Source organism: Macrotis lagotis, chromosome 2 (assembly GCF_037893015.1).
Source record: "Macrotis lagotis isolate mMagLag1 chromosome 2, bilby.v1.9.chrom.fasta, whole genome shotgun sequence".
NCBI lineage: Eukaryota > Metazoa > Chordata > Mammalia > Peramelemorphia > Peramelidae > Macrotis > Macrotis lagotis.
This window is the reverse complement of record NC_133659.1, coordinates 104,908,263-104,920,606: the sequence shown is the minus strand read 5'-3', so window position 1 is coordinate 104,920,606 and position 12,344 is coordinate 104,908,263. Positions and strand designations below refer to the sequence as shown.

Sequence of the window (12,344 nt, the reverse complement as noted above, 5' to 3'; positions counted from 1 at the left end):
TTAAACTTTGTCTCCTATGTATGAAAGCACAGTTTCAACTTTGGTCAGGCCCGAGGCTAATGATACTGAAAATTCAGTGCCCAAATCCCTTTGTGAGTGATTGTAGAAAATCAAGAGAATGTCATAAAGACTCACAGATTTAATATTTGAACAGAATCTTACAGGTCATCTATTAATATAATCTCATTTTACAGATGAGAAAATGAGGCCCTGAGAACACAATGATTTAAAACCCCTGACTACTGATTCCATTACCATCCCTCTTTCCACTGTAGAACAGTGAGACTTAATTTGGGAAAAGAGACCCTATCCACTGACAGAATAGGGATTATAGGTTTGTATATCTAGGTTAATAATTGGTACAATCTCATTTTGTCTATATGGAAATTCAGGCTACAGAGAAAAACAATTATTTGTCCAAGGCTCCATAGGTGACAAAACTGGGATTCGGATAATCCCTAATTTAGCAGGATTTCTATTGTACTACACTGCTAAGAGCTTGGTCTGGACTCCCTTTTGATGAACTCACCTTCAAGTGAGGAGGTAGGATTTCTCAAGTAGAAATTGAGAAAGTAACTACTGAAGGCTGTTATTTGTTTGTCGTTCAATTTGTCTGACTCTTTATGACCTCATTTGGGATTTTTTTGACAAAGATACTGGAATGGTTCGTCATTTTCTTCTCCAGCTCATTTTACAGAGGAGGAAACTGAGGCAAACAGATTAAGTAACTCACTCAGACAGTAAGTATCTGATTTGAACTCATGAAGAGGAGACCTGGGATTCTGTCAATTTTACTACCTAACTGCCCCTGCTGAAGGCTGGGTACTAAGATCAAAACAAAGAATGAAGACTTCTAGATTCCCTGTGTACTTTTGAACACGATTTTGAACTGAACCTAAGTGATCTACCCCACACACCATGCCTCCCTCCACCTCTACCCACCACCTTCAGAACTGCAGAGGTCAACAAACAAAAGCCCCTCAGGGGTTCCCCTTCCCAGGTTGGTGGAAAGCTCAGTTAAAAATGTGTCCCTCTGAATACTCCCTTCCAACCCCAGTTAATAATATCCTGTCACATTTGGGGGATTTGGGGTGTGCGTAAGTGGGGAGGCTACCACCTGCCATTGGCTGAGGTGGGCTGTTAGACACATTACAATGTCATTTACCACAACTCCCCCTACAAAGGACCCACAGCAGGGGAGCCTGAAGGACTGGGGAGAGAGAGAGTGTGGTTTGTGTGTGTGTGTGTGTGTGTGTGTGTGTGTGTGTGTGTGTGTGTGTGTGCATGTGCATGCACTTGAGCTAATATGTCAGAAGAGAAAGCTGGGAAGGGGGCAGGGAAGCCTGTAGAGGCTGGGACTGTACCCCTCTGGCTCAAGGCTGCCTAACCCTTAAGTCTGGTGAGGCTTGTCGGCTCTTCAGAAGGATGCTTCTAAATGTAGAGAATGAGCTATATAAGACTACAAAAGAAACCAAAGATAGTGAAAAGAAAGACGCAAATTTTCTTTTCCTTTCCAGGGTCACAGTCCACCTGAATACTATTCATGAGTCTTTGGGGGTCTGTGCACCCAAGGTTAAGAAAACTCCCTATTCTAATTGATGTTCTTTTCCTAGAGAAGAGAATAAATTATCCTGCAACAGGGTTGTTTTTTTTCACAGCTTTATTCCCCAAAGAAGGGAAAAAGAAAGGACCCTCTCTTTTCAAATTCTAGATTAACTAGAATATTAAAATAACAGTAACCCTCTTCTCCAACCAACACACACACACATACACACACCTTCTGCTATCTAGCTCCTTTTTAATCTGTTGGTACCCAGAATCCTCAGCTTCCCCTAAGGATGAGGATTTGTAGGAAAGAGGTACTATGATTTACCTGAAATCCTCAATTTAGCAAGAAGGTTCCCATTCAGGCAGGTAGGTGGTACAGTGGCTAAAGCACTAGACTTGGATTTAGGAAAATGAATTCAAATCCTGCCTCAAATATGTATTAGCTGTGTGACCCTGACCAAGTCACTTAACCTCAGTTATAGCATCTGTAAAATGAGGATGATAACAGCAAATACCTCCTGGGGTTGTTGTAAGGATAAATAAAATAAGATTATACTTACAATTCACTTTGCAAATCTCAAAATGCTCCAGAGATGGAGCAGATAGATGGCACAATGGATAGCACATCTGGTGTCAGAAGAACCTGACTTCAAATCAGATACTTACTAGCTAGGTGATCCCCATTTGCATTAGTTTCCTCATCTGTAAAATGAGCTGGAGAAGGAAATGGTGAACCACTCCAGTATCTTTGCCGAGAAAACCCCATATGAGGTCATAAAGAGTCAGATATGACTAATCAACAAAATAATAACCTCCCAGGGTTATTTTGAGGATAAAATGGGATGCTATTTATTAACAATTTAGCAAATCTCAAAATGCTATATAAATGTTAGCTATTATTACATCTACCTCCCAAAATTGTTGTGAGGATCAAATGATTCTTTACATTAGTATGTAAAGAATGTCATTCACTTTAAATGCTTTTTGAATGGTGACTATCATTGTTATTAATATATCAGCTATCTCCAGCTAGAATCTTCTACACACCTGAAAAGTCACATTGGGATGTATTTACATAAGTGAATAATACAATGTATTTATATATAAGTATAGCTAATAAATATATAAGAGAAGACATACATAATTATATGTGCATATATATATGTGTATATAAATATTCACTTGTTTTACCCTCTAACTTTTCCCAAGGGGTCAGAAACAAGACTAAATGGCATCACAGAATAACATCCCTTCCCCATAAATAAGTGGTTTTGAACTTTGCAGTGACACTTCTTTCATTCACCCTATATGCACACACACACACACACACACACACACAGAGTCAAATAGGGAGCCTGAAGATTCTGTCTGGAAAAATGCAAGTGTGGGGTCTCAAACATTTACAAATGTTTAATGGGAAGAAGGCAGCCAGAATCAGTCTTTAAATCCACCAATGGAGGCTGAATGAGAGTGTAAACAGAGGTGATTGATAATCAGGTTGGGGGAAGGAGCTGACCTTTAGAAGCAGCTTGTGTATGAAAAGGCAGAGGATGGTTGCTGAGAAGGAAGTGGTCAAAAGGAAAAAAAGTACAGAAGTTAGAACAGAGGAACCAAAAGCTGAGAACCAGATACCAGCCAATTTGATGAGGACTGTAGCCACAGAATCAGTGTGATTTTACTGTAATCGGAAACCAAAAGGGATAGATCAAGGACCCACAAAAGAGAAGAATTTATTCCATCAGAAGCTAGGAACTGAAACTAGAGGAGGAGAGATGGAAAGAATGATGGTGAGATGAACTGCTTCCAAAGACTAGGGCTTAGAGAAGGTGCCAACAGTCTGAAGGGGAAAAATCATGGAAAGTGACTGGAAGCAGAAGTGTGTTGTTTGCAAGCTGAGTATCATTATGCTTAGGAAGACATATCAGCTATATATAGGTTGGACCCCAGGTCTACTTCACACTTTATGGAATAAGGTTTAATCATGTTCCTGACTCCTTTGTGTGTTTTAGATAAGAGTGAATAGGTAGAAGGAAAGGAGCACCACTGAAGAAACTAAAGAAAGACAAGAGAAAGTCTAAGCATCAGAGGCATCTTTTTTGACAGAGAAATCTTTCTCCTTGTTACCTGTGGGTACAGTGAGGGAAGAGGAGGGAGGGTGAAAAGATCCATTCATCCAAAGCACAGAATAACCAGCTAGAGTGTTGTGCTTTTCACAAAAGAAACGTTTCTCCCCAGCAGTAGCATTTCCTTGCACTAACATTCCACGATTAGAGAGAGGTGGGCTAAGACCTTTTTACATGGAAAGAGAAACTAGGCAGAAGAAATTTTACAAAGAAGCAAGTATAGTTTTAATGAAAGGAAAAACTTCCTAATTATTAGAACTATTCCAAAATGGAATGAGTTGCCTCAGGGGTTTTCTAGAGCCCTCTCAAACTTGGTTCACCTTGTAAATTTACAGTGTGAGTACTGACACCTTGGAAATCTACTATATATCAAGGCTTGATTTACTATATTGTTGATTGTTTAGACTTCAGAAAGTGATGGAGAAATTATTGCTGATGCAGCTTAAACATAAGGATATATCATGCATACAACTGGGGTGTCAGAATTCAGTTGTTAATTTACTGGTACACCCCTAGAATCTGCTGGTTCCCTCCTCACTGGAGATCTTAAAGCAGAGAGTGGATGACCATTTTGGGGTATGATATTGAAAGGATTCCTTTTCAAATATGATATGGACCAAATCTTCTGAGGTCTCTTCTAACTGTGGGACTCTGAGAAGGTACAGCCATGTGGCTCCTACATCTCTCCAGGCTGTACTCCAGACTACAAGATTTCACCAAGCATTCAGAGATGTTTTTTAATAAGAGAAATCTCCATCAAATGGGCAGGTCAATCCTATTTCCTAGGAAATGGGACTCTTTCCATCTATTAGTTCTAGCAACCCACACCCCCAGAAGCTTCTTACCAGACATAGGGTCCAGAGATACCAAATAAAAGGGAAAGGGAACACAGAGAAGATAACTCCCATTAGGCTCGCTGCCAGGTCCTACCACGGGTCCCATGCTCTAAGACCTGCCTCCTGCTGTGTTAACCATACCAAGCTGAGCTCTGAAGCACTAATGGAGGGTACATTAAAAAACCAGAATTGTTTCAATGCTCCCTGTGGTGTTTTTCAGAGCTAACCACAAGAGTGGGTAGAGGGGAGGCTTGAATGAGTTAATACCTTCTTAAAGAGCAAAGACTTCTCTGTGGAATCCAGAACAGCATCCTCCTTCCTTGATTCCTATCCAGTGCTCAGGATTCTGCCACTCCTTGGTTAACAGCGTGGGCTATTAGTCACCTGTGTGCAATTTGCTTTTTGCTGTCTTGATTTCTGAAGCAGGATGCTCCTTCAAGGTCCTAGGAGGACAAGTTTCTAAACTTCAGAATGCAAAGGTGAGAGGAGTCCTCCAAAGGTCAAGTGTTCTCACCCTTGTCATCACAGAATTCAAGGTCCTTGGTAATAACAGAAAGTCTGACCTAAGTCCTCAGTGGGGACTGGCCATCTTACTAGTTCTTCTGGCAGTGGTGAAATTAAGGGGAGTGAAAGTGTCCTTGGGTGAAGTCATCTGATCACCCCTCTAGAAAGTCTCTCACTCTCCCAGCACCGTGACTTTTGGAAGTCTTTCACTAAGACTGAGAGCCATATAGAAGAGAGTCCGAAGGAGCATTTAACAGAATATAGGTTCACTCCCTCTAAGCAGGCTCTTGGGGATAAGGGACTAGTTGGCCAATGAGCCTCTGTGTTGGAGAGAGTTGGGACTCTGTAAATAGATCACAGTGAAAGGTGCTCTGAGGAGGATGCTGACATTTCCCCAAAATAGTCACTATGTTGGATGGGGCGGAAGCAAGAATCAAAATCAGTGAATCTGCATTATCTGTGAGCAGCCAAGGGTCTAGGGAAGGAGCTGTAGTTCTGAAAATAATCTCATCCCTTGCATTAATCAGTACCATAGATCAGGGTGAGAAATAGGTTCCCCAAGAGTACGCTGTGTGCATGGGGAGGTGTTTATGTATGTGGGTACATAAGGGGGAGTAAAAGCAGGGGCCTGAGTTCCAAAGCCTGCTTCTGCCACTTACTTGTGTGGATCTGGGACAAGTCACTTAACCTCTTTGGTTTTAATTTCCTCAGCTATAATATGAGGGAGCTGGATTACATGAACCCTGAGGTCCCTTTCAGTTCTAGGTTTATGATGCTTTGATGCTATATATCGACTCATCTGGGTTAATGATTGTTCAGTAATCCTTCTTTATCTTTATTGTCTCCCTGTCTCATTCACTTTTCCTTCTCTACTCAAGTCCCTACTTGTAACTTTACCTCTATTATTTGTGCACGTGACCTAACTTCCTATTTCACAGATTGAAACCATTCCACAGGATCCTCAACAATGACCTTCTCACCTCCTCATGACTCTTCGGGGTCACCAATCTACTCTCTTCTCTTCTGTCACAAAAGAAGAAATATCTCCCCTTGTTTAAGATAATCCTGTAGTTTACATCTTTGATCTCATTTACTGTGTCCTTCATGTCCTGGTCCCACCACTTCAAATATCTCTTCTGCCTACCCCTATCTACCTAGCACTGTGGTCAGGTCTCTACAATCCTTTAAAATAAATAAAAAATAAATCCTCCCTTTAACCATTTTGCTTCAACCAACTATTGCCACATCTCTCTCCTTCACTTCATTTCCTAACTCCTTTTAAAAAGTCATCTACGATACAGACCACAAGTTCTTTATTGCTCACTCTCTTCCCAACCCATGGCAATCTGGTTTCCATCCTCATGTCTCTTGGGAAGCTTCTCTTTCAAAGGTCACTAAGTATGGAATTGCCAAATTCAGTGGTCTTTTCCCAGTCCTCATTCCGACCATCTCCTATTTCTGAGACTCTCTCCTCTCTTCAATTTAATTCAATAAATGGGGATATTGCTTAGAATGTTGGTCTGGTTAGGGGGAGATGCCAACTAAAATCCCAAGCCTTTCCCAATCTCTCAGTTCTAGTGCCTTCTCTTTTAATTATTTCCTCTATCATATATATATATATATATATATATATATATATATATATATTCTTTCATATATATTTGTTTGAATTTTTTTGCATTATTTCCTCTATTAGATTATATACATCTCGAGGGCAGGAACTGCTGTTTGCCTTTTTTTGTATTCCTAGAAGTTAGCACGATGTCTGGCACATAATAATCACTTTATAAATATTGATTATTTACTGAGTTCAACAAATATTAAGCCAACACCGTTTGGAGCCCTATGTAAAATTAGGGAGGCAGGAAGTTTAGCCTGACTTTACAAAATATACAGTTTAATAGGAGGATAATATCACATGGAGCTATTAAAAATATTATGTGCTAAGTGACTTCCTTTGGAGAACTTATGTAAGGACATGGTCCTTCTTAGAGGCAGTATGATTTAGCATGGGGCAGCTAGATGGTAAAGTAAAGTAGATAGACAGTAGTAGTCCTGGAGTCAGGAGGACCTGAGTTCAAACCTGGCCCCAAACACTTGACTATTAGCTATGTGACTTTGAGCAAGTGACTTAATGCTGATTCCCTTGCATCCAGGGCCATCTTCAGTCATCCTGATTCATTTCTGGCCACAGGACTCAGATGACTCTGGAGGAGAAAGTGAGGCTGGGGACTTAGCACAAGTATTCCCTCACTCAAATCCAATTCATGCGCTTGTTATGGTATCACCTCCCTGATGTCGTGATCTACTTTGAAAATGAAGGACAAACAGTAGATAGAGCACTGGATTTGGAGTCAGAAAGGCCAGAGTTTGAATCCTTTCTCAGCCATTAGCTGCAATGTCATGGGCAAGTCATTTTGCTTCTCTCAGTTTGATCTTCTCATAAACAAAATGTGGATAAGAACATCTACTTCACAGGGTTATTGCAAAGATCTAACTAGATAAAATGTGTAAAGCACTTGACAACTCTTAAAAGTGTTATGTACAGTTAGATAGGATTATCACGATTATTATCATCATGTGTACCACAGGATGGAAGGCATGAATGAGCTGATTTTATTATAGGAGGAAATATGCACACTGGTGAGATGACAGGTCCATTGGAATATTGGAAGGTGCATTCAGGAGATTCAAAGCAAAATATCATATGGGTCCAAGAAAGAAGCTTACTTATTACCTTCCTTCAGAGACACTCCTCACCTCCATCTCTTCATTCTCCTAAGTCTTTCACTAAGCTTTTTGAATCTCTTTCATTACCTTCTTGTTCTCTTCAGTCCCTCTAGAGTAGGTGATCCTCAGAGTCTGCCTGGGACCTCTTCTCTCAATTTTCTCCTTTGACAAATTCATCCACTCCTCAGCTTCCAGTATCACTGCTACAGCAATGATGTCCAAAGTTGACTCTCAGGAGTCCTATTCTCTCTTCCAAGCTCACACAGCTAATGACCTTTAGCACCAGTGGGATGTATTTGCTTCACACTTAATTGACCAAATCTACTTGTTTCCATTTTTCCCTAAAGTTACTTCTCCTGATTTCACTATCTTTGTCACCACTGATACCTTCAAAATCTTAGTTTTGTCTGTGATTGTTACCTTTCCTTCCTTCTACTATCCATTTATCAAGTTCTGTGAATTCTACTTCCTTCATTACTTCCATTGCTGTCACCTCCTCTATTATCACTTGTAATAAGGGCAGACCCTTATTACCAAATGCTTAAAATGGACTTATTGGACTTATATGCCCCAAACTGAATTTATCTTTACCCCAAGACCTTCCCCTCTTCCTCACTTCCCTATTAAGGTACCACCATTCTCCCAATGACTCATTCTTAAAAATTGGGCACCATTTTATACTCTTCATTCTCTCTCACTCCTATATTCAATCAGCTAAGTCCTGTTGATTCTGCTTTTGCAACTCTCACATATTCTTCCTTCTTGCTGCTGATATTTCTGCCACCCAGACTTTTCCTCATCTCCCTCCTGGATTATTGCAAACATCTCAAGTCTCTTCTGACTCCAATCCATCTGCCCTCAGCTGTCAAAGTGGACTTCCTAGAGAATGGGTTTGACCAGGCTATCTCCCTATTTAATGAACTCCAGTCTTTCAACATTACCTCTAGGATCAAATATAAAAGCATCTTCATAATCTGTCTCCAGGCCTTTTCAGTCTGATACCTCACTTCTGACCTTGTTGTTCCTTGCATAAAATGTTCCATCTCCTGAATTTTGTCTTGGAATTCTCTTTGTCTTTTTTCCTACCTTCAGGCTCCCCTGACTTCATATTCTACTTTCTGCAAGGATTTATATCCTACTTTCTGCAAGAAGTCCTTGCCAATTCTCCTTAATGCTACCACTTTCTCTTGCTTATCTTCCAGTTATCCTGCCTATAGTTTGCTTGCCCATGGATGTTTGCATGTTGTCTCCCTCATCATACTGTGAACTTCTTGAGAGCAGGTACTGGAGTACTGTTATTTTTGTTTTGTTTTTCTTTGTATAGTCAGTGCACATTATCAGGTACATCAGAAGATGCTTGGAGACTTATTCCACTCTAAATCCTTCACTAGATCCCTTTCGCCTACCAAGTTAAAACTCCTAGCATTCAAGACTTTCACAAAAATCACAACCCTGATTTTTCAACCTGCTCATATCTTCACTCAAACTAAACTGGATGCCTTGCCAACTCTTACATATGATCTGTGCATTTGCAAAATATGTCTTGCCTAAAAGTTCTATGTGCTCCCAGGACTCAGCATAGAGCTCTGAACACAGTAGGTATTTATCATTCTTATTACTATTACTAACAAATAATAACAATAACAAACAGTAACAATAATAGCTAATATTTACATGACTCTACAAGGTTTTCAAAGAAATTTATAAATGTCTCATTTTATCCTCCCAATAATTCTGGAGATAGGAGCTATTATTGTCCTCATTTTACAAATGAGGAAATCAAGGCAGACAGTTTAAATGTCTTGCCTTGGTCACATGGCTAGTGAGTGTCTGGAGCAGGATGTTAACACGTCTTTTTGACAACAGGTTTAATGTTTTGTCCATGGCATCCATCATGTGTGTTATAACGAGGATTCTTTTGTATATGACTAGTGAGGTTCTATTGAAATCAAATTCACATTCTGTGATGCTGTGAAATATTGGTTACAATAAATCATTCTTCTTGATTTAAGGGAAGGTATATCAGGGTCAGGTCTAACATTTCCAGAGCCATTTTGTGAGTACTTTTTCAACGTGATAATAACCTCCTCCTTAAATTAGACACTCTCACCTTTCTACATGCCCCAAATCTCCCTATTATGACAAAATGTTATTCACTGCTATGGAAGGAAACATTCAGAAGGATGAATTTCCATCAACTGGGAAAAAGAACTCCCTATGGGCCTTTCCTTACTGGGATTTTCACCCCACACAGTTGTGAGTAGAAGGTAAAAGAGAAACCCTCTTAAGCTCAGCTTAGAATTGCACCCCATAATAAAGTTTCTAAACATCTATCCTGCAACATCACAGAGGAGTGAGAGATCCCTGTGTTTGTCTGTCAAATTCTTGGCAGGACTATACCTGAGATCTGCAAGAAAACACAGACCACACTGCCTTTAACTCCTAGGCCCCACCTAACTTTTCTTCAGACTGGACTACCTCCCAGGCCAAAGGGAATGATTTCCTAACCCCTCTTAAACCTCCAAAATACACAGAAAGATCCAGTTTGATGAGCCAAAGCAATGATGACAGAAGTGACCCGGCCTTTCTGGGGGGCTTCCTTGTCCACTGGCTGAGGGGATTCCAACAGAATCACTGGGGCAAGGCATTCATTTTCATCATCCATGTCCATGTGTACTCTTGGTTGTCCCCCATGGCTAGAATAAGCTCCCTCTCCATACTGTCTCTCAAAATTCAGTTTCCTTCACAACTTAGCTTAAATGCTACCTTCTACAGGAAGACTCTCCTGATCCCCCCGCAAACTACTAGTGCATCCTCATCTACAAAATTAGCTCATTCATATTGATATATGTACAAATTCTCTCCTGCAATAGAGTCTAAGCTCCTTGAGATCAGGGACTATCTCACTTGGGTATTTGGCTCCCCATTATACCTAGAACATAAGCTAGAACATAGCAGGCAATAAGTGTTGGTTGGTTGAACTGTTATCCTTCTTCAGAAATCAACACAATGAAAAAGATCCTTTCTCTCCAACCCAAGGCTCTGGCAGATTTGTCCCTCCTTCCTCCCTATACAGAAGAGTAAGAATGAAACAAATAGACACTCACAGCCCTTCTCTCCATCATCCAATTCTCTTATCTTCCCCATGCCTTTAAATGTCAGAATTCCTCTTTGTAGACAAAGCTCTCCATTTCTCAAATAACCAAGCCTGCTGATTCAGGAAGCAGCTTGCTCCTCCCTCTCCTCCACCTTCACCCATTCTGGTCTCCCCTTTTACCCCCCAGCTTCAGCTGTTTTATCCTTCTTAGACTCTGCCTCTAATCTAAGCCAGCCTCCATTTTAGTTGGGACAGTGAGACAGAGATTATTCAAAGGAGGGAAGATCTTCCTTATGTGGAAGATAAACAAGATACTCAAATCCAAGCATTGCCCAGGAGAGAGGAGCTCAGAGCTGAGATGTTTCAAATGGCTCCTTAATAAGGAAACCTTATTAGCCGAGAGGGTAATTGCATTGAGGGTAGATAGAAGGGAGATCCCTTCAACACTCCCAAATAAGAGAAATGTAACTGAATCAGTCTCAGGTCTCTCTAGTCTTAGCCTTTAACAATATTTACAGCACTAGATAGCTGGTATCAAGGAAAGGGGGGGAGAGAATAGGAACAAGACACAGATTAACCCGAATCCTCCTCTCAATACAAGTCTATAACACAAAAGCAGTTCAGTGCTGTGGACTATGTAAACAAGTAGACATACACATACATACATACATATATAAACATACATACATTCACATACACACACACACACACACACACATCCAGCCCTCACACAGCATCCTCTGGTTTGTTTCCTTTTTCCTCAGAGTTTAGAGGAAAGGACAAAGCCATGAGAAACCAGAGTTTGTGTGTGTGTGTGTGTGTGTGTGTGTGTGTGTGTGTGCATAGTTCAACCAATAAGTGTACTACACACACACACACACACACATACACACACATACACTATTAGGGTATAGGAGAGAGAATTTCTCACCCTACCTGTTCTCTGCAGGTAGCACGCTCTTATTCATCCTGGATCTTCTCAGTCTCCTTTGTCCCACTCCAGAGTGTCCTCCATGGAGAAGTAGGGAGGGAGTTGGGGGGAAGAGTGGAAAACTAGGACTCTTTCAAGCCCCCCACCATCCCAGCAAGGAGACAATCTCAGGACAAAGTATTTAGATCTGACACTTCTTCCCCTGAGCTCTGCAGCCCTGCCTAGTGAAGAGTCAGAATAATTAAAGATTCCTCCCCACTACCAGCCAACCTCCTCAGCCCTCACTGGCATAAACAGAGCATTATTATTATCTCAAGCCCACCGCATCCTCTGAGAGTCCAGTGAATGGAACCCTACACAATACCACTTGTTTATTAATAACCACTCTCCCCCTCCCTTCCTCCCTCTCAGCTCTCCTCTCTCTCTCACCCTGCCCCATCCCTCCCTTCCTCACCACTGGGTCCCCCCTCATGCATAATGGAGGAGTTGTCTGAGCCATGACACAAGCCAGGCTGTACTTCTCCGGCCCCGAAGCGGAGGCCAGGCAGAGAGAGGTACCAGGCTGAGCCAGGCTC

The 12,344-nt window shown here is 41.1% G+C and overlaps 1 protein-coding gene across 9 annotated transcripts in view; it reads right to left on the bottom strand.

Moving 5' to 3' along the window:
• The window catches only part of NFASC (neurofascin), a 202,246-nt gene extending 190,173 nt beyond the window's left edge, over window positions 1-12,073 (bottom strand). For 3 of the 9 annotated variants that reach the window (XM_074222464.1, XM_074222465.1, XM_074222470.1), the window contains exon 1: window positions 11,775-12,067. In XM_074222464.1, coding sequence (XP_074078565.1) covers window positions 11,775-11,806 — 32 coding nt within the window. In that variant the 5' untranslated portion in view covers window positions 11,807-12,067. Of the gene's footprint in view, window positions 1-11,774 lie in introns of all 9 variants that reach the window. The other 6 variants (XM_074222463.1, XM_074222469.1, XM_074222462.1 and 3 more) reach the window with 4 other exon arrangements.
• Window positions 12,074-12,344: the final 271 nt, after the last annotated feature.